A 23,246-nucleotide genomic window follows, 5' to 3' on the forward strand; every position below is an offset into this window, starting at 1 on the left:
TTTCGAGGACCCGCATTTGGGTGAGCGAGCAAAAACTGCCTTGCAACAACTGCGCCAAGGGACTAAATCTGTCACGCAGTATGCAAGTGAATTTCAGTCGCTCTCGAGTCGGATTTTGGACTGGAGTGAAGCTACCAGGGTGCAGTGTTTCCGCGAACGTTTGAACCCAGAATTGCAACACTGGGCTTTCATGCAAGGTAACCCTCCCGATGTTGAAGGGTGGGTTCGTCACGCCGCTGACATCGAAAACCGAAAGCAACTGCTGCTCCTGTTTCGACAACGCACCGGACGGGAGACCAAGACCCGTGGAGACAGGCCCGGCGGTCCGAAGGACTCTCGTCCCCCCTCGGGGGGAGGACCCTCCGTGACCGAACGCCGCAAACACTTTAAGAGCGGGGTCTGTCTCGTTTGCGGGGGAAAAGGACACTTTGCTTCTCAATGCCCTTCCCGACCCAGACGTCTGGGACCGTCTCGTCCGACAACGATCGAACCTGAGAAGCCCCCTCCCGAGGGGCAACCTCGCCGCCGGAGGGGCGCACCAAGCCGACGGGGCGCACCCTCGGCCTTGCACGCACGCGCCGAGGTCGAAGCCTCGGACTCTTCTGGCCCATCGGGGCCACGGATTACAAATGAAACCTTGGACTCATCGGAGTCACGGATTACAAATACCGCATCTGCTTCCTCCAGCGAGGAGGAGGATTGGGACAGGCCGGCAAAAAACACCGTCGGTCTGCTGTAAAGGGGGCTCCTCAGCAGACCGCTCCGAACGTTGTGCAAGGAGCTCCACTGACGGTAAGCGCTCAAGAAGACAATGTGTATGTAAAGGTCAATCTCTCACTGCCAAAAGGGGGGCCCACGTTAGAATTTATGGCTCTAGTTGACTCGGGTTGTGCCCGCACCCTTATAAGCGAAGAGGCTGCCCGACAATTGCGAGTTAAGCGAAAACGGCTACCTGAACCCATCCGCTTTTCCCAGATGGATGGCAGTGACTTTAAAAAAGGACCTGTAACTCACCGCACCGCCGCGGTCGTCGTGGCTATAGGGGAGCATTGGGAACGACTTTATTTTACCATTGCCCCCATTACCGCACCCGTTGTGTTAGGGATGAATTGGTTGCTGGGGCACAATCCCTCCATAGACTGGGTTGAGCGGACGCTCACCTTTCCCCGCAACCCGTGCCAGCTTCATGATAAAGACCGAGTGCTTACCACTCCCGCAGCCGCCCTCGTGGGGGCCCCTTCTATCGAGATTCCTCTGCCCCAGCTTCCCAGCGAGTATTCCCAGTTTGCCGATGTGTTTGACGTGCGGGAATGTGACGAACTGCCCCCCCCCACGGGAAACGGACTGTGCTATTGAAATAGTGGGGGATGGCAAATTATCCAAGGGGAAGGTCTACCCCATGAGTCCTAATGAAAAGGCGGTGTTGCGCGACTATTTGGACACCAATTTAGCGCGGGGCTTTATCCGCCCGTCTAAGGCTCCATACTCGGCCCCCGCCTTCTTTGTCAAGAAAAAAACGGGAGACTTAAGACTGTGTATTGATTTCCGTAGACTGAATGCCGTCACTCAGTCTAATGCATACCCCCTCCCTCTCATTACAGACCTTCTCGCACAATTGAAAGAGGGCCGAATCTTCACCAAATTGGATTTGGTGGAGGCTTACCACCGAGTCCGCATACGAGAAGGGGACAAACCGAAGACTGCCTTCTCCAGTTGTTTTGGAATGCTTGAGTATTTAGTGATGCCATTCGGACTTTCGGGGGCTCCGAGTTTGTTCATGCAATTAATTAATGAAGTGCTTCATGATTTATTGTTCCGCGGGGTGGTGGTTTTCTTGGACGATATCCTCATTTATACGAAAACCATGAAGGAGCACGTACAACTGGTGTGCGAGGTGCTGCAGCAGCTGCGCGAGCACAAACTGTTTGCTAAGGTTTCTAAATGTGATTTCCATCAATCCTCCATCACTTTCCTGGGCTATGTGATTTCCCATCAAGGCTTAGAGATGGATCCCGAGAAGGTTCGGGCGGTAATGGAGTGGGATCCCCCCATCACGCGCAGGCATTTACAGCAGTTTTTGGGCTTTGCTAACTTTTACCGAAACTTCATCCCTAACTTTGCCCAGGTAGCGCTCCCTCTCACTTCGCTCCTGCGCACAAAAGGGAAAGGGGCAGGAGCCGCCTTGCCCTCAGCTAGGCTGCAATGGACTTCGGACTGCCAGCAGGCTTTTGATACGCTCAAGCTGCTTTTCTCGTCCGAACCCGTTCTCGCGCACCCTGATTGTGAAAAACCTTTCGTGGTCCAGGTCGATGCCTCTGACGTTGCCGTGGGGGGGGGGCTCTTGCAACGGGACGAGAACGGTCAGCTGAAACCTTGTGCCTATTTTTCAAAAAAATTCTCCCAATCCGAAATCAACTGGGCCATTTGGGAGAAGGAAGCCGCTGCTGTTAAACATGCCCTCACCATTTGGAGGCATTTTCTGGAACGGGCAGAGATCCCTTTTGAGGTTTGCAGCGATCACAAGAACCTAGAGGCCTTAAAAGGGGCTAGAAAGCTCACCGCGAAACAGATTCGTTGGGCACAGTTTTTTGCCAAATTCCGCTTTGTCCTGAAACATGTGCCAGGGAAGGACAGTGCGCTAGCGGATGCTCTTTCTAGACTCCCCCAAAACCGCAATGACTTTGACCGGCCGGTGGATTCCTTGTTTACCCCTGAACAGAGAGGGGAAGTCTCGGGACTTGCAGTAACCACCCGGTCCCAGTCCCACCGCCAGGATGTTCCTCCCCTCAAGGGAATCCCGGAGGCTTTTCAACAGCGGCTCCGGGACGCTTCTCTGAGGGAGGCAGATCAGCAGGTTCTCCCCGCACATCTCAACCAACAGGGCTCCTTGTGGTTGCAGGGGGGTAAGCTTTATGTCCCCGAAGTACTCCGAAAAGAGGTGCTGGGACTGGTTCACGGGGCCAAACTTGCGGGGCATTTTGGGTTTGTAAAGACTTTGCATTTATAGCGGCGTCAATTTTGGTGGCCAGGTATGAGAGCCGATGTGGAGTTGTACGTGCGCAGCTGCCCCGTCTGCGCCACAGCCAAAAAACGGATGGGAAAGCCCCCCAGACTCTTAAAGCCTCTGGAGACCCCGACCATGCCCTGGGAAGTGATCGCCATGGATTTTATCACTGATTTGCCCCCAAGTCGGGGAAAAACTGTACTGTGGGTGATAACAGACTTATTCTCTAAACAGGTTCATTTTGTTCCTTGTGCGGGGCTACCATCGGCCCAGAAGTTGGCTAAACTGTTTATTAATCACGTGGTGAAGCATCATTCGATCCCGAGGAAGGTCCTCTCCGACAGAGGGGCCCAGTTCGTTGCCAAATTCTGGAGGGCCTTCCTGAAAGTCATGGGGGTGGAAGAGCAAGGACTCTCTTCGGCCTACCACCCCCAGACCGACGGTCAGACCGAATGTGTCAATGCTGTAGTAGAATGCTATCTAAGGTGTTATGTCCATTACCACCAGGACGATTGGGTGGACCTACTGCCTTTTGCTGAATATGCCTATAATAATGCCCCCCATTCCTCCACAGGTTTCAGTCCTTTTCATGTGGTTTATGGAAAGGACTTTGGGCCCTTTGGTTCTCCTAACATCACTCCGGAACTTGAAGGGGTGCAGGAGGTCCAAGATTGGGTACAAGTAGTGCAGACCACTTGGCCCTGGCTGCAGAAAAACCTGGAAAGGGCCAAGCGCAAGTACAAAGATCAGGCCGATAAACATCGGTCTCCGGGGTGGGAACTCAAGGTGGGAGGGCAGGTTTACCTTTCCACAAAGAACCTACGCTCACTTCGGCCTTGCAAAAAGCTTAGTGACAAGTATGTAGGTCCTTTCCCCATCACCCGTGTGATCAATGACGTCACGGTAGAGTTGGAACTTCCCAAGTCTCTTCGAGGGGTGCATCCGGTGTTCCACATCAGCCTACTTAAACCGTACGTCGCTGCCCCTCAGTTCCACCCCCTCCCTAAGTCCGAAGTTCCTACGGTTGTGGGGGGGGAATCGCATCTTGAGGTTTCTAAAGTGTTGAACTCTAAACTGAAAAAGGGAAAGCTGTTCTATTTGATCCGCTGGAAGCACCTGGGATCCGCTCAGGATGAATGGGTGGCCGCTCCCCGCCTGGTTCGAGAGTTTCACTCTGCCTATCCGGACAAGCCTCGTCCGCCCGGACTCGGGGGAGGGGGGCCTTAAGGGGGGCAGAATGTGAGGGTCTGTATGCCTTTTGCCTGGTGTGGTTTCTCCCCCCCCCCTGGACTCGTAAAAGCAGTCCAGGCCTTTTGCCTTTCCTTGGTTCAGGCGCTGGGTCTGACAGGCCCAGGTTGGAATGTCTCTTCCCACGTCCACCTCCCTTGCTCTCTCTGACTCCCTCCCGCCAGCTGTGGCCTTGGTGGGTAGATAGCCTAACGAGTTCCCTGAGGTCTTTGATGTTCTTGTACCATGCACAATTATCTCGTAGATTCCCATAACATACGTTTGACATCTGCTTTCCTGTAGGGGTTATAATTCTGTCTTTGTGAAACTGTATTCACTTGCAACTTTACCAGTGTAAGGCCTGTACTACCTGAAGCTTCCAATAAAGTTCCTTGTTTCTGCATGACAGTCTGAGCAAGTGATTTTATGGAGTTTGCACAGGAAGGTTGGGAACCCTCACAATAGCTCGTTCAGCTAGCACATTAGGAGAGATCATAATGACTGAAAAGGGCTTATGATATCGTCACCTGTTAAACTATGTTCGGTACACAACTGCAACGAGGCAGAAACCATCCCACTGTGTCTTCTGCATGAATGGCCTCACATGTGCTTCAGAAGACCCTTCATGTGATATGAAAAGCATAGTTTTGGGAGCATTAACCATTTGGCAGAACTGGAGGAGGACAGAAGCACAGGAAGTGGAGTCATTTGTTATGTGGAACGATGTTCCTCACTCAAAGATGAGCCAATAGCATACAGATTAGAAAGTCCCACATGCAAAAGAAAATAAGCGACAAAGGCATACCATGCCAAAAGAAGTGTTATTTATAGTCTCCCTTTCTCAGTGGGACTCAAGGTGGATTACGCAGAGTAAGCATGCCCACCGAACAAGGAATATGAGGGTTTTAAGAACATAGTAGTGGCAAAAGGCTGTAATAAAACCATATTCCAAGGAGGTTTGTTGGCAATGTATCAAACAGAAGCTTCAACTTGACTATGAGCCTTAATCTTCATTAGTGCAAGTCCCAGTTGATATATTTCTATGAGTGATATTTATATAAGTTATCAGAGAGTGGCCTCTATTGGCTTTATTCCTCTGACATGTTCTCTTCCCATTCTAAAACCACCTGCAACTAAAGAGTGGGATGTCTTTGTAACAACAGGTGCAAGCGAATTATGTTCCAAGCCTGTACAGCTGGTAGCTAAGGACACTCAATGTATTCTCTAAAAGAGCATAATTAAACACGCATTCTTCCCCCCCCCCCAGACTTCATCCACCCGGCCAAAAAAGGCAAAAAAAACACCCCCTTCCTACTAAATTAACAAAAAAGAAATAACCTGAGGACCTCGCCTTACTGCTTTTTAGGCTAGATGTGACACTGTCTAAATACAATGATTTGGGCAGTGATTTCCACTGAACTCCACCAAAAGAAATGTTAAAGATGCCTTCAGAAAATAATGGGGGTGCTGAAGACTAGAGAAGGAGACAGAGGCAGAAGCGACATCCCTCCTGTGACTGGCAAGATGTGTTTATGATCTGGAGGGCAAGAAACAGAGCAGACTGAAAGGTGAGCTGGAGGCCAAATCAGATCAAATGTGAGAGGTCAGGAAGAATAAAAAATCTGAGAACTTTAATTTCACGTTAAGGCAGTCAGACTACGTCCCCCATAGAAATCATCCTTCCTTTTAGCCTCGATTGGGGAGCACCGGACCCCACCTCACCTTCCCACTTAACGCATCGGCAGGAAAGAAGAAAAAAAGTAACCCACATGCCAATGCTGTCGGGCCTCTGTAACTACTCTACAAGTGGGAATTTTAATTGTTAACACAATTGGAAAGTTTTCTGCAAGGAAATTTATCAGGGTGAAAAACTCCTTGGGGGTGAGGGATACATATTGTCAAACGTGGTTAACAAAAAGCTGATAATGTGTTCCCCAATGAAACCAACAGAAAAGATAATGAAATGCAGTAACTAAACTAACACCTTTAATATCAATAAATGAATAAGTTATTTATTTTTCTATTTTCAGTTTCCCTTTTTTTCTTTTAAAAAATTCTGTTCATATCTCCATAGTTGAGAATGAAGCTGGGAAGAAGTTCTCCTGCTGAATATTTACTGAGTTGAACTTATGAATCAGATTGTGGGTTTATCGTGGTCAGTATTGTCTACCCAGACTGGTAGCAGCTCTTCAGAGTTGCTAGCTCATGTCTTTCACATCACATGCTACCTGCCTGTTGTAGCTGAAGGTGCCAGGGATTGATCCTGGGACTTTCTGTGTGTAAAGCAAACATTTTATCACAGAGCCACAGTCCTCCCCTCGCCCAGCTTAACAGAATACTACTTTATTTTATCCCAAGTGACATAACTCTCTTTAGTGAATGCAGCATTGTTCTGAAGAAGAGATTAACTTCTGCACAGATTAGGAGAATTCTCAGTCAAAATAAAGAATATATTATAAAACAACCATTTCTATTGTCTGCCTGCTATGACTTTAACTAGAGACAACTTCCAGCACAAATAGCACAGCTATATTTTCTCCCACAAGCAATAATGTTAGAGGATTTCCTCACTGCAGTATTAAAAAAACCCATGCCACCTATTATAGCTTTTTACTGCTGGGAACTGGAAAAAAAAACCCTCTCAATTGATATTGGTGTACTACACTGTGTACTAAATTGTGGTGCTTTGTAATATCAAGGCAGAAGTGTGGGATACACTTATCATTTCTGAGATTTAGAGTGAAAATTGTTTTTATTGGGTTTCCTCTGGGTTTTTTCTTTATAGCATAATAAAGCCAAATGAAAATGTTTGTTCTGAGATCTGCTTAATAATACATGTACCCAGTAATCCAGAACATCTTCATTGGAGCAATTAGTACTACAGACGTTTGCATAAATACATATATAAGAGATTTGAAAATCTGGTAATATGTACTGCATCAGGCAAATAAATATGTGGTGTGCAAACTTTGAAATGGGAACTACTGACTTGATGAAGTGGCAATAGCTTCAGATGTTGCCTTGTTCTGGTGTGGGGAAGCACTGAGGGAGCAGTGATTGTATTGAATCCACTTATTAAAATGTTCAAAACGTTTTTTTCCCTTCAGCAATAGAAGATTCTGTTGTTTTAAAATCTTGTGTGCTAGTTCCACAAGGGATACTCCTACTATGCCTGGAGACTACTATGCCAGGGCTAATATATTGGTATAATGCGGCTGTAATCCTATGTATTCCCAGCAGCAAGGTCAATAGTATTACAATAATCCCCCACCAATTACAACGTTGCTTGCCTAAGCCCCTGTATTAGCTATGCATAGAAGTACCCATCAACAGCAGGGGTGTCAGGACAATGTCTGTAGGTTTAGTATGCACACAAGGGTGCTCCTAGGAACAGATTATAGTACCTCCGCTATCAGGGCCATGGTCCAGTGGACAAGAAGCTATCATGTAGAATTCAGAGAATTCTCATGAGAAGGAATTGAATCCTAATGATTCCAATGAGACAATGCTAATAACACTGCATGCAACACATTCATACTGCTTCTGTGTAAGGACAACAGGTTCTTTTTTTTACAAGGGAGAGGGAAAGGAGTGACATGGATAAGTAAGAATGGAACCTTCAGCAGCAAATTCACAGAAGCAAAATTTTGATATGCTTGGTAGCATAGTGGGAAGGGGCAATGAAGTGGGAAATGTGGATCCTGAGGAAATAACAAAATGAGACTGCAGCACAGTTTTCAACTTTTGAGGGTAATGTTGTCACCAATAATGTTGATAGAAAGAAACACTGTGGTATTAAAGGCTTAGCACTCTCACATCATGGAAAAATGCTTTAACCGCAGAGCCACTTGAGCAGACAAAAAAAGACCCATATGATGGGAACTTCCAGAGGCCAAGCCTGTAATAGTCCTCTTCCCCTCTCTGATTCCTGCAGCACTCTTCCACCAAGTTCATTAGGATGATGCTGATAATTTCCCTAGAATTCCTTGTTATCCACCCTCACTTACAGTTTATTATCTGTTCCTCACTGATTATTTATTATCACATCAGCAGCAAATGGGAGAAGGGAAAGGAGGGAGGGAAGTAGAGAGTCAGAAGAACATTGAGCTGCTGGGACCTCACCCCTGAGGTTGTTCTAAGGACAATCATAGGCAGAATGGGGGGGGGTCCTTCAGTCCTGTTTGGGTGTGGTCATGGAGACCCCACTGGTTCCCTTTTTGAATGTGAGTCATGAAGGCAGCTAAGGTGAATAACAGAAGAGAAAAGCTCTCCATCTGACAACAATTATGAAAACAGACACACAGCTAGAAGGATTACAGTTTTTATTGTACAGCATCAGTAGCGGAGCTATGACTGCCATGAATCACAGAAGCACCTAGTCCCAGAACATTTACTGCACTTTTTGCCATTGTTGCTTTGAAGGGATACAGTTGAAGCCTGTCTGATAGAGAAACAGCAGGAGCCTATCCCTCCATTACTGCACCTGTATATGGGCTGCTGCAGCTCTTACATACTATCTGTCATGATCTCTGGGAAGACACAAGACCTCTGGTAGACTAAAAAAGAGGACAGCTTCACAGAGCAACAGCTGACTTCCACACTGCTGGGCGACTGGTGCTGCTGTAGGCCTCAATTATCATTTCCATGACCCTGGTGGTAGGTAGCACCCTTACTTCTATGTATGTTGAATAGCTGCCTGTGGAGAGACAAGTGGATGGAAATGAAAATGTGCAGTAACTGCACATGGTTCCCATGCAGCTTTTATTAGTAATTGTTAAGTAACGGAAAGATGATGCTCTCCCCATTCCATTTGCCTTGGTCTAGCTTCCCACTTGTCCCACTGGTATGCCTTTTACATTTGCACTGTGTCACCAATTGGGATAGTTGATTCTGTCCTTGACACAATACTCACCTATTCAATGCAAAAGTCAGCTTCCAGTTACTGTTTGTTCTGTTGCCATATGCCCTGGCTCTTACTCTGGAAGGAAAATGAGTCATGAGAAACAATCAGGCTAGCAGTGGCAACCAACGGAGCAGAGTGTCTGGTGTTGACCCACAGAGGTGGCTATGCTTTCTGTTGCCTTCATTGGTGGGTGGTGCATTTGGGGGTTGCTGGCAACCCGAGTTCTCTTTCTGCACAATGCATACTTACCCAGTGTCCTCTCTGTAATGGACACAGCTCTAACCTGTTGAGTGGAGGAGAGTCATTTAGCACAATAACCACCAATTTTAAGGTGACGGAAAACATTCTGCAGCCATGAGTGCTTGAGTGCTCTTCACACCCATCCTTCCTCCTGGACAGATTGGGGTATTGGATGGAGAAAATGCAGGAATCACAGATATGCAGCTAGAACTTTTTGGAATGGCCCATCCTCTGGACTATGGCCATTACTACACACCTTCCTACTTACAGAGGGGAAGAAGAAAGGCTCAGCTATCAGTGAACCAGCAGCCCAGGCTACCTCAGTTTGGTAGAACGAGGGCCCTGATACAGACTACGGTTTGAAAAAGGAGTGTGAAAAAATAAAACAAAAGGGAGAGCAATAATGTCTCAGTGAGCAAGAAATACACTTGGATAGGTCAGACTGTCTGGGTGGGAGTTCGGTGGGCACTGTCTGAGGTGCAGGGGAATTATTGAATGTACATAAATAATGTGTTTGTAGAACACATTATTAAGAATATTTTTAGTGGTTGCAAATCTTCACAATGGGTCAAAGGCAAACATCGAATATCTCCTGCCTTTCCAAAAAATATAAGGCTCCCATCAACAATATTAAAGCAATTCAATAAAAACAATCTATTATAAACAATTGTTTTTGCTGTCAAGTTACAGCTGACTTATGGCCACCTCATAGGGTTTTCAAAGGCAAGAGATGTTCAGAAGTAAACTATCTCTGCGTAGCAAGCCTGACTTCCTTAGTGGTCTTCTCATCAGCATTATTAAGGGAACAAGTTTTATCTCCAACCAAGAGCCCAGCAACCCTATGATTGATGCTTCTGGTGTGTTATTTTGCACATGGCATTTCATCCCTCCCCATCTTCCCTCACATTTTCCCTGCTCTTCATTCCCAGAGTGTTGTTGTTGTTATAGTGTGGGTGGAATTAGCACTGCATGAGTGCTAACTAGGAGCCTTGTTCATAAATGTTGTTAAATCATTTCCTTTCATTGTGAACTTATACACAGGGAATCAGTAATTCAACTATGTACACAAACATACAACCTTCCCTTCCAAAGAAGTTGGCCTAGCAAGAGTGAAGCCAAGCAGGCATCCTGTGGCAATTCTACAGAGGCTCAATTGATATGTTGCCTTGGCAATGTGGTAGGTGCTGAAAAAAATGATTCTGCACAGTCAGGGCTTCATATAACAGCAGTCATGTCTAGAAACACCAGGCTCAGGGTTCAATTGCATAGCTTCTTCCCACGCCAGGACTTCACCTTCTTTTGGGACACAGGTGTGGGAAGTAACTACACAATTTAGCCAAATTGTGTGCCTGGCACTTGTATATATTACTACTGCAATAGGAAGCTGTCCAATCACTCTGAACCTTTGTTTTTTAGTAGCCACCACATGATTAAGCCAGCTTGAGAAACGACTACACCTGCCACTTGAGAGATCTTGAGGATTCCAGAGAAGCAGGGAGGAATATGGGCCCTATGAGGAAAGAGGATTTATGTGCATTCCCCCTAATTAACTCCTGCATAAAATTAATTGATGTGCGTAAAGTATTTTCAGATCTGGTAATCGAGATATATAGGTAGTTTTGCCAGGTGAATGCCTGACACCCCAGAAGACTTTGGTGGGTAGGGCATGAAAAAAAGACATTGCTTGATGCTGCAATGTCACTTCCTAGAGAAAGCATGTCAAGCACTGTTCTAAGAATTTCCTGAATCTCTATGGTAAAGGTCATTGAGATTTGGGAAATTCCTAGAGTGTTGCTCAACTCACTGGTGACATTTCTGGGCCTTCACCTGGAAGTGATGTCACTGCATCAAGCGACTTCTCTCCCTGCTTATGCATATGTCAGAATGAAGGTTATTATCACTGTATTCCAAACCACGCTATAGAGGATTTGATTGATCAAACCACAAAATTAAGCTAGGGACTGATAGGAGGATTCCTCTACCAAACTGAAGTAAGTCCCAGGTTTGCAGAAAAATGTGGAATTTTTTGAGGGACTAAGAATGAGCTGACAGTAGCCATTTTAGATATTGCTAGGCAACCACAATAATATTGCAGTCTTCTAAGCCTTGGCCTCTGCAAAGCACAGACCTTAGAGGACAGAACAGCCCTGCAAAGGTCCTATGCCCCCACCCCAGGTGTGCCAAGCTCCAGGTAGGGCTTGGAGATCTCCTAGTTACAACTGATCTCCAGACTACAAAGATCAGTTCCTCTGGAGAAACAGGCTGTTTTGGAGGGTAGAATCTATGGCATTACACTCCCTTGACCCTTGAAATCCTTCCTCTTACCAAAATCTGCCTTCCCCAGGCTCCACTCCCAAATCTCCAGGAATTTCCCCACCCAGAGTTGGCAGCCCTAGCCCCTTCCATGTCATGTTCCCTAATGGGGGAAGAAATGCTGAGACCTGGCCCCGTGGCAAGCACTGGAGACTCACTACCCACACAGCTGAGCCCAGTGTGGTCAGCACCACACAACTGAGCCCAGCCTGGCAGGGTGGCTGGCACCATGCACCCAGCCCAGCCTGGTGGTGCAAACAACACTGTGAAACTGGGTCCAACCTGGCCACGGGCACCATGTAACTAAGCTAGGCTTTGCCTAGGGAGAGATGGGGAATCTGAATGCAGGGGGGCAAATAAGGTTAGGTTATCTGGTGGGTTGGAAGGAGAGAAGGAAGCAGTGAAAAGGGAGAGGCTATGGGGGCTTTCAGGGAAAAGAAACAGGAAACAGTAGGGGGAGGGGAAAACAAAATATCTCCTGCAACAAGTCCCCTGCTTGTTGTATATTTAACAGTCATGAGTTGCCATACTTACAGAGACCAAATAAAATAAAATAAAATAAAATAAAATAAAATAAAACAAAATCCACAAATAGGGCCAGCTAAGGTTTAAGTAGGTTTTGGCAAACCCAGAGGACCACCCAGGTTTTCAGGGGGGAAAATCAAAATCAAAACCAAAAAAGGGGAGTATTAAATAAAACATAAAATAGTTTAAAAGTGTCAGCATCTCATGAGACTGCCTCATGAAAGCATGGCCATCACTGTTTGTTGCCTAGGCTACCCCAGACAACATTACATAGGCAATTCTAAACTGCAGTCAAGATGTCAGGAATCGACTTATGAACCTTGCAACTTCTAAACAATGTTAGAGACTGTCTTTTAGACACATAAGAGGAAAATAAAATTTTTAAAACATACAGAACACCCCTCCACAGCTGAAAATGACACAATTACAAATTTTAACAATCATACAGACTCAGGAATAACTATAATTTCAAAATATAATTTAAAAATGGATTATTACCCAGAGAGGAAAGACAAAAACCAGTGTCACTGTTAATCAAAGGAACAACTGACCTACCTGATATTTACCGTAAATCCAAATTAACAACAATTACATGGGCTTTAAGTAGGGTTGCCAATTTTCAGGTAGTAGCTGGAGATCTCCTGCTATTACAACTGATCTCCTGCTGATAGAGATCAGTTCACCTGAAGAAAATGGCCGCTTTGGCAATTGGACTCTATGGCATTGAAGTCCCTCCCCTCCCCAAATCCCGCCCTCCTCAGGATCCACCCCAAAACACCAAAAAACATCCCACCAGTGGCAAAGAGGGACCCGGCAAACCTAACTTTAAGTGCTGCTGAAATAAATCTGGTGTTTCATTTAATCCCCCTTGGAGGTGAGACAGGAAGCCGGAGTTGAGGATGGGAGACGCTGTGGAGGAAAGGTCACAGGGTCTGCGAGCTAGAGGGAGAAAATCAGGGAAAGTGGAAGCTGGGACAGGTGAAAGGAAGTGGAAGAAGTCCCAGGGAAGGGATTTCCCCTCCCCCATGAGTTCACCTATAAAACGCTTGCAACGTTTCCAGTTATAAACACAAATTGTACCATGCACTTTATTGTCAATGCAGTTATTACTGCATGCTGTATGCTTCATATAAATCCTACATTCGTATTTGAGTTCAAAGAGGAAAGACAAAGTCCAGACACAAACGTTACCCTGAAATTCCATACGTGTATGTCTTGCATACCCATAGCTAACCTGGGGAAAATGGTGGATAGATGTGTTATGAACTTGCATCGTTTCCACTGACTTCACTGATTTAGACAAGCTGGGCCTTTTGTCAGGAACACTCTGTGTTGAAAGGTTCCTACATATAAAAGCAAACCGGCAACGCTGAGAAGAGAATAAAAACTAGCTTGCCACTCTATTATTCTTGCCCCCTTTGCACTACTATTCCACCCAGAAGGCCAACTTCTTTTCACATCTACATCCGGACTGAAAGCTCAAACGTGACTTTACTAAGATAAGACAGTTAATATATAGCAATACATATAGCACCATTATAAAGCATTCAAGAATGCATTCCAGCTGTGGGTATTCAGAAAACCTGCACCAGGTTGGCATGTCAACAGAACGGAGAAGCAGTCTGGAATTCACCTTAACATAGATTGAATTATACTGATGATAGTCTCTAGCAAACTGGTAAAAAATCAATACATATTTAGGGAATGTTTAAAAGAGCCATACATGCTAATTCAGTGAACTGTTTGCATATGTGTATGTGTCATAGCCCTCTTCACACTTACAGCTGTATCCCTCCACGGTTTCCCCATCAATCTTGTTTTCATTGCAAACCAGAAAGGCCTCAGACTTCGCTGACACCTCCCTGCCTTTGAAGCTCAGACTGGCTTACTCCTTCTTCCAACAAACAAGCACTCGCAGTCTCCCCAGAGCCTTTAACGATCTCCAGAGTTGGTGCTTGAATGGGTATGTGGAGATGGTAGCCCAAATGAGTGAACGGAGGGGCTGCAATTTCAGACTGTAAAGGCCACCCTGGGAGTGACTATGAAACCATCCCAATTCTTCATCCTGGGCCTGACTTCTTCTTTTGTAACTCACCGGTGCTGCTTTGGATGGTCCTCACGGTGGTGGTGGTGCGTGGGGGAGAAGAGGACCTCAGCGACAAACATTCATCATCTTGGGAACAGCCCTTTTCAATTGCTCTCACGTAGCTGTGGCTCCTCATGCGGAAGCAGCCCGGCATGGGCAGATCCAGGGCTTCTACTGCCTGAGACTCTAGTTCACTGAACACTGACTCACAGACTGATTCGAACTGACCATTTACTTCCATCTCGCTCACCTGCAGGCAAACAACATGCAGGTTAATTAAATCCAGTACAACAGTCCAGCTTGTCTTACTATCTAAAGCCCAAGGAGAAAGGAAGGAACAAAACCTTAAGTTCTCATAATGAAGAATCACCAAACGGGTAAAGAGGATACTTGTTTTGTTTCTCATCTTTTCCTTGTAATTTAATGATGTGGGCATATCTAGTTCTTTAATTGACTGCACACACCTTCTTCGGTCAATTATTTGAATACTGGGAAGCAGATGGGACTTGTTCTTATGTGGCTGCTGCTGAAATTGACCGTTTCACATCTATTTCCACCGTCTGCCTCCGTAACCTCTATTAGAATTTACCCCATGTAGTGATGTTCTGACATTCCATACTTCTCTACCACTGCTACTGGCAATCTATGGTATGAAACAAGGGTGAGGAACTGCAGAATGTCATGATAAAAGCTCTGAAAGGAGAGGCAGGAAGGAATGACACAGGCTATTGTTATTTTTGGTGACTATGATTTTTCCATATTGTCTACTTGTAAATGGTAAATCTAAAAGGATGAGCCCTGAAAGTTCAGCTAGGACCCACTAGTGAGCTTCTGGACTTTTTGGATAGGTTATAAGGTGTTAACCAGTGACGCTAGTAACCAGAAATTATTAAATTATTGAGCAGATTTGGAACTTGACAAGTCACACAAAGAAAAAAGAGACAGACGTTTATTAAACAAACAATGAAAAAAGTACAAAGTGCTCGAAATGTCTGTATAAAGGCAAGTGTTAAAAGGTACAATTCAAATACCACAGGCAGAGCACACATGCCAACAAAATTCACAAGCTTACAGTATTTCATGGATTGTGAAAATACAAAATATGAATGTGGTATGTGTACAATAATGTAGATGTTGGTATATAGAAAGCCATCCAGAGTATATTTTGATCAGAATACGGCAATGAAATTTGAATCAATGACTATGATTCGTGTGAAGAAGCATACTGGAGAATAAAGCCCTTGACTGTTCAAGTTGATTAAAAAGAAAAGCAAGGTCTGTCACTCAATCTTTCATGTAGAGTTCCACAATTCTTCTCTGCTTCAATAGTACTATAAAGGGCGGTGGAGGCGGCAACTATCAGCCCTACTTGCTTCCAGAGTCAAATCAACAGTGGTTACCCAGGTGGCAGCAGTTCTATTCAAAGACAAAAAGGAAGTCAACCACTTAATAAGCCATTGAGTGGCACCGTCTGCAAAAGCAAGACTGAAGTTTCACAAACACATCCTGAAGGTCCTTCAGACTCAGAAGTGGGTCCCAGTTTAGCAGGAAAGTATTACTCTGCATGGCCACTGAGAAAGCCACGCTTTCCCCTCGTTCTGCTGCTCGGGTTCCTTAAATAAAAATTGCTCTCTCTTCAATGTATTTTGTGCCAGCTGACGTTCAAGCTTCAGCAGTGGGTGTACTGGTGCAGTAGGAATGAATTCATTTAGTACTGCCTATTTTAAGTATTCAGAAACCATGCGTCACCCTCCCCAGATAGAGAAAGTGTCTGAGGCTAGGATTTTTTAAAAAATATGTTTGAATCTATATATTTCCCCTTTTGACTTTTGAAGTGCATGAACCTGCCTTTCCAAGTCTTTCTCTTCCCTCAAAGAGACAGAAGTAATATTGTTGTCTTTCAAAAGGTTGAGGATTGACAATATGACTAGCAACCTACCACCATAAACAAAAATATTTCAAGATTTATCCATAACATTTCAAGAACAAGCAAGTGCTGTGAATTCTACCATAGCTCCTTCTTTTCTGCAATTCTTTGCTGTGAATGTAAAATCACTTTGCTGTGAATGTAAAATCATTTTACCCACTTTGGGGATTCTCTGGATAGCACAAAAGTATATAAATGTTACAAATAAACATTTGCCTTAGCCATATGGAAATGGACAGATATGGAAATTAACAGATATGGAAATTAAAACAGGTGGGATTTTTGTGTGTTGTTTCTTTTCAAATAATAGCAAAATGCCCATCACAAAGAAGTGTCTTGGTGTGTGGAGGGGAAGAGGGCTTGTGTAGTGAAAGGACCTCTAGCAGTGTGCAGTGTGTATAACCTCCCTTCGAGTTCGCTGCCAGAGAGGACTGGTTCCCTCATGTTTGGGTGGGAGGCAACTTCTGCCTTTATTATCTCATAATACTACAAAATGGGGTCATCTGCTGTAGCTGAAGGGTGAGAGATTCAAAACAGACAAAAGGAAGTATTTCTTCACACAACACATAGTTAAATTTTGGAACTCCCTGCTCCAGGATGTGGTGATGACTGCCAACTTGGAAGGCTTTATGAGGGGAGCGGACAAATTCATGGAAGTTTTAGGGTTATCCATGGCTACTAGTCAAAATGCATACTGGTCATAATACATACCTATTATCTCCAGTAGCAGAGGAGCATGCCTATTATATTAGGTGCTGTGGAATACAGGCAGGATGCTGCTGTAGTCATCTTGCTTGTAGGCTTCCTAGAAGCACCTGGTTGGCCACTGTGTGAACAGACTGCTGGACTTGATGGGCCTTGGTCTGATCCAGCAAGACTTTTCTTATGTTCTTACATTTTCCTTTTTCCCAGCCATTCATCCATGGGACAAAGAGTTCTTGGAGCTAACTTTGGAGCTGACTAACAGCACAATCCAAGGCAGAATTACTCCAATCTACGCCCACTGAAATTAGTGGGCTTATACTGGAGTAACTCCTTAGGATTGCCCTGTAAACCTGCCCTCTGCTACTTGTAGTGACAGTAATCAAGAACCAAGCTAGCTCTTACACTCTAGGTTTCTTAATCACACTGGAGGGTGATACAATGTTTGGAACCTGGTTATTTTTAAATGTAGGTAAACACTTCAAAATATTATGCAGAGTATTATGTTCTTTCTTCACTTTCAATTAAAAGTAATTAAGTGCTTATATACACTCTATGGTCATCAGAACAGGCTGGAGACTATTAAGGACATTGTTTTGTCAGCTGTGTGTCATGTCACTCACCTGACTAATAGTGCTCATGGCCCTCATGTAACTCTCATTCCTGGAACGGAATTTGGGAGAAGTAAGCAGAGTTGCAGGGTCAAGGCTATCCAAACTCCTATTGATTGACACTTCACTCACTGCCCTCAAGTAACTGTGGCTCCGGATCTGAAGTTTTGGAGAATGTTCACTGGATATCCTTGAAGGGGGAAAAAAGCAGGAAGAAGTCATTGCATCATATCTACATTTCTTATCTCTGATAGGCAATGACAGTACTTTGTAAAATGAGGAGACAGAGACTCGAAGAAGAAGACATTACAAGCAACCCCTGGCCATTTATAAACTCAGTACAGTACAGGAAGTGGGTCACGCCAGCTCACTTGTCCCAGTCATCTTCCTTTTAATTCCAAGGAGAAGCCTGTCAGAATGGCATCATCTGCATTACGCTTATTGACAGCACAGTCCAAAGCAAGGATTCTTGAGATAATAACTACTGAAGTGCTCAGTTCCACGGATGCTTGAAAAGTACAGCAGTAGGCATTTTAATCTAATACAAGGTAATGGCAACGGTTACCATTTTTCTAAAGAGTCAATAGCTGGAGAACACAAATAAATTGGCTTAAAAATTCCATTTTTTTTTGTTTTCCGCATGAGAAGAATAAATAGTGCCTGAAGTATGATCAATTTCCCTCTGGTCTTGATCACTGTTCTACTATTTTTAGCTTCCGAAGATGAGTGCAGTTGCAGGAAAAGACATTCCGGAAAATACCCTTAAACAATCTCAGTACTGTCCTGGAAATCATAAGTGATGAACTAAGAGGCAACATACTAAAGAAAAGGTTAGACTGATTGGACTGTTAAACAGGGCAAATTCCTGAAGGACTTGAGGGAAAACTAGATATTTGGTGGCAATTAAAGGGATTTTCCTTACCAGATGCCCTTCCTATTTACAGAATGGAGAAAGCTGGGGGATTTTTAACCCTGTAAAGAGATTTTTAATCCTGTAAGGAGACAGGAGATATTTGCAGTGGAGGGACTGCGGCTTACTGCATTCAGAAAGTCCCAAGTTCAATCACCAGCATCTCCAGTTAAGGATAAGAGGTATGAAAAATCCGTGGCCTAACATGCTTAGGATTGTACTGTTAGAGATGTAAAACTGTTCTCTTTCCTTTAAACAAAAATATTTTTAAATACAGCCTAGTTAAAAAACAACAACACTACTTCAGAGTCACTATTCTTGTCAAACACCTCTTATTTGTTGCTCAGGGTGGGTATAGCAGGATTTGCTATAAATAGGGTTGCCAACTTCCAGGTAGTAGCTGGAGATCTCCTGCTATTACAACTGATCTCCAGCCAACAGAGATCAGATCACCTGGAGAAAATGGCTGCTTTGGCAATAGGCCTCTATGGCATTGAGGTCCCATCCCTCCCCAAACCCTGCCCTCCTCAGGCTCTGCTCCCAAAACCTCCCGCCGGTGGTGAAGAGGGACCTGGCAACTCTAGCTATAAAGCAAGTCACCAAGGCAGTCTCCTTTTGTTAAACTCAAGCCAAATGGCTTCATTTGTGAACTATCCATTTAATCTTGCAGAGCATAAATGGACACCTGTGCTGCTTTGCGCATACTTGCAACCTTTTGATCTTGGTGGCCCAAGACTGCTAGCTTGTATTACAAATGGTGATCCAAACAAATGATGGAAATTGGGCAGTATGAAAGGATGTCTCTGGAAACAAATACTTCTGTATCCAAGAAGGTGAGGTAGATGACAGCAGTTGTGAGAAATAAAATGAAAAGCTCTACATGAAAGAAGACACTTCCCCATTTATTTATTTATTTATTTATTTGGCAAATGTATATGCCATCTCCCCAGAGACTTGCTCAAGTTGGCTTATAAAGTAAAACAATACAACAAAATCATAAAACCAACAGCATAAAAACCAAGCAGGTCATAAAAGCAGCATAAAACATCACCCAGCAGTCTAAAATGATATCCATAAAACAGTCCTCAGGAGGACAGAAGCAGGCCATAGAAACAGCACAAAAAGATCCAACTCCTCAACTGAAAGACTGGGTCATAAGAAAAGTTTTGGCCTGGCACCTAAAAGAAAGTAAGATAGGAACCAGATGAGTCTCAAGAGAGCATCCCTTCCAAGTTTATAATATCCTACAAAACACCAACTCCAGTCTGTTGCACAGGAGAGGGGTGAAAGAAGGTCAACAAATCTAATGGTTGAGGCTTAGAACTTCTTTTGTTAGTGGGATCCATTTCATTGCTTCAATTCAGACACAATAAAAGGACTACACCACCTACTGGAACAGGGAAGCTGGCAACCAGCTTCCTCAGATACATAGCCGTAAGTTATCAGTGTTTATGAACACATGAAGCTGCTTTACATCAAGTCAGGCCATTGACCCAGCCATCTAGTCCAATCATCTGCTGACAATGGACTGTCAGCAGTTCAAGTAAAGAGACACTTTTTAAGTGAAGTTGCCAAGTCGGTATCTTTCTGCATGTAGGCAGTTGGCAGTAAATCAATCTGTAGAGAGCTATTCAGTCATTGAAGACAACTTTTACCATCATTGCAATGATTTTTTTTCTCTGTGCATATATTACAAAATTATCAGAGTTTATCCTTCTCAATAATTCACAAATAATTCACAAATTATAACTTCTACTGCAATCAAGAGGAGCCCCGTTGCGCAGAGTGGTAAGCTGCAGTACTGCAGTCCAAGCTCTGCTCATGACCTGAGTTCGATCCCAACGGAAGTTGGTTTCAGGTAGCTGGCTCAAGGATGATTCAGCCTTCCATCGTTCTGAGGTCAGTAAAATGAGTACCCAGCTTGCTGGGGGTAAAGGGAAGATGACTGGGGAAGGTACTGGCAAACCACCCCGTAAAACAAAAGTCTGCCTAGTAAACGTCGGGATGTGATTTCACCCCATGGGTCAGGAATGACCCAGTGCTTGCACAGGGGACCTTTACCTTTTACTGCAACCAAGAGAGGTGGATGGCTATAAAGGCATACAGGCCATACAACTGACATAAAATGGCCCAAATTAGCTGGAAAATGGGTTGCATTAAATAATTATGCTGGTCTAGATTCTCAAATTCACTACATCAGGTTTGATTAGCAGTGCAGGTCTATATAATAAAATGATAATAATGACAATAATGATAATAACGATAATGATAATAATAATTACTACAAAGTTTGTTTTCAAGACACAGAAACTTTCAGTCTTATACAAAATGGCGCCTATTATAGTTGTTGTTTTATTATTTGTATTCATCTCTGTGATTGTACACAGTTTGTATTGTATTTTATATTGTTGTTACTTGCCTTGGGTCCTGAGTTGCTCAGGAAAAAGGTGGATATATAAAACTTTTATATAGGCAAGCAAGTGTGCAAGAAAATAAACAGAAGTATACAACAGTTCAATAATGTTTCCACAATCTGCAGGTAAATTTACAACAGCTTCATGGCAATGTGAAATGGATCCGTGGCATAGACACCATACTGGTGAACAGCTTCATGCTTATCCAGCAAGGATGCTCAACTTGTGTGTTCTTGGGGACCACTCTATTTAGACAGTGGTCCAGAGCCAGAAGTATATTGTTTCAACAAAGACTACAAACAGAGTTTGAACAAAGCATCCCTGGCAATAATCCACTGGTGCTCAAACACAAGACTAGGGTTGCCAACCTCCAGGTGGTAGCTGGAGATCTCTCGCTATTACAACTGACCTCCAAGCAACAGGGATCAGTTCACCTGGAGAAAATAGCCACTTTGGAAGGTGGACTCTATGGCATTATACCCCATTGAAGTCCCTCCCCTCCTCAAACCCTGTCCTCCTCAGGCTCTATCCCCAAAATTTCCAGGTATTTCCCAACCTGGAGCTGGCAACTCTACACAAGACTAATTTCTGAAGCAGCTTCTTGATAGTCAGATGTTTGGCTCAGTGACAAGCATATGGCAACCACATTATCTAATGTGGATTATTAAGACTCAGATATGTCTGAATAACCACGCTGTTGTGGGTGTCTTTTATGGCAGCCAATTACAAATGTGCTGTCTAAAAGTGCCCAAAGAGAAAACTGTTCTTGAAACAGGAACATCACACTTTTGTTTAACCTTTAAAAGCTGCTCTGTCTTCCCTCACTGGATTTGCAAAGTCCCATCTGCTCATATCTTTTAACTGCTCATCCTGTCAACACTCAGAAAGCAGGTCAAACTTTGACAAATGCAGGATATGCCTTACAAGACGAGATACTGGAAAGGTATGCAGGAAAGGAGAAGACTGTCAAAAGAAAATGTAAATAAAGGCCTAAAAACAAACCACCAAGTCCCTAGGACTTCCTTTTATCAGGTAAACCAACTGTAGGGGTGTTCAGATTGAGTGGACTGTGTGTGGTTGGAGGGAGGGAGGATATGAAGGCCTTTTGGAGTGTGTGTGGTTAGAGGGAGGGAAATGCACATAAAGTGCATTTCTATCCTTAGCATTACAGGAAAATAATTCTTAAATGTATTATGATGGTAGTGTTATGGGTAGTATTTTATTTATTTAATCATAGTTATTTATTTATTTAATCGTATTTATATTTCACCCTCCTCCCTGCCTAGGCAGGGATCAGGGCAAGTTACATCATAAAATATAAATTCCTCCATAAAGCATGTTTGGACCTCAAGCACCATTCCTAGCTCAGTAATAAAAGAAATTAGCATGACCTCAATGGGAAAGGTGCTTTCTCTAGCAAAGGGCTCCCCAACCTTTTTGAGCATGCAGTTACCTTTCTGACACAGTGTGGTAGGCGCAGCCACAAAATGGCTGCTTCAGAAGGTGGAGCCAGCCACAAAATGGATGTCATGGCTTACCTTCAGTCACACAGTGAAGATCTTTGTGCTGTGGTGGCAGCTACTGCCAAAGCAACATTTTGAAAAATCTGCATAGCCAATCAAATCTCCAAAAGCCAATCAGAATCCTTACTGGGCAAAAACCCCACCTGGGAGAACCCACTTTCTAAAAGCACTTGGTGGGCACCAGGTAAGGTGTCAGCAGGCACCATGACGTCCACAGGACCATGTTGGCAATCACTGATCTAGCATGACATTCAATACGTGTAAGTTTACTACAAAGGAGGTAAAGGGAAAGCAGTGTAAAGGATGGCCCTCTCTGAGTTTTGAAAATCACTGGACATATTGGAAAGAGTTTTAAGGAGTATATCTAAATATGCACAGGCTTAAGTGCTGCCTGCTGAGGAATATAATTCTAGTCTGTTAGTTTACAAAATGTTATATCCTAAGATGGGCAATGCCGATGCAGATGTGTTGCATGACTTTCAAGAGGAGAGGTTCCATTTTTTAGCTCCTGGTATGGGTGTGATACCAGAACCATTTCCAGGTGGTCCTCAACATTTTCATGAAACTCAACCAGAATCACACCAGGTCAAGTAATTTTATATTTGTATAGTTGAATCTGTATTGCAGAAAAAACAATGCCCCTTTTGCATTTCTGGGAGTGCAAAACACTCTGAGGTATTATTTGTAACAAAATGGAAAATAATGTTCATTAATATTCTCATGGACTGATATAGGCTCACCCTCTTCTTCAAGGTCTCCTATTCTTCCTAATCCATTTTTCATTCCTGAGTATAGTTTGTCTTTCAGATGCATGAGCAGCAATTTACAATGTGAAATCCTTGATTCTGACAGGATTTTTTC

The 23,246-nt window shown here is 44.1% G+C and overlaps 2 protein-coding genes across 5 annotated transcripts in view; one reads left to right on the top strand and one right to left on the bottom strand.

Moving 5' to 3' along the window:
• The window catches only part of LOC130481581 (myosin regulatory light chain 2, smooth muscle minor isoform), a 198,849-nt gene that overhangs the window by 156,078 nt on the left and 19,525 nt on the right, over nt 1–23,246 (top strand). The window lies entirely within an intron of this gene.
• Nucleotides 1–23,246, bottom strand: part of DLGAP1 (DLG associated protein 1) — a 183,522-nt gene that overhangs the window by 81,241 nt on the left and 79,035 nt on the right. For all 4 annotated transcript variants that reach the window (XM_056854303.1, XM_056854302.1, XM_056854304.1 and 1 more), the window contains 2 exons: nt 17,551–17,728; nt 14,308–14,548 (listed from right to left, as the gene is read on the bottom strand). In XM_056854303.1, the coding sequence (XP_056710281.1) occupies nt 14,308–14,548; nt 17,551–17,728 (419 nt within the window). The remainder of the gene's footprint in view (nt 1–14,307; nt 14,549–17,550; nt 17,729–23,246) is intronic.

Source organism: Euleptes europaea, chromosome 8 (genome assembly GCF_029931775.1).
Source record: "Euleptes europaea isolate rEulEur1 chromosome 8, rEulEur1.hap1, whole genome shotgun sequence".
Classification (NCBI taxonomy): Eukaryota; Metazoa; Chordata; class Lepidosauria; order Squamata; family Sphaerodactylidae; genus Euleptes; species Euleptes europaea.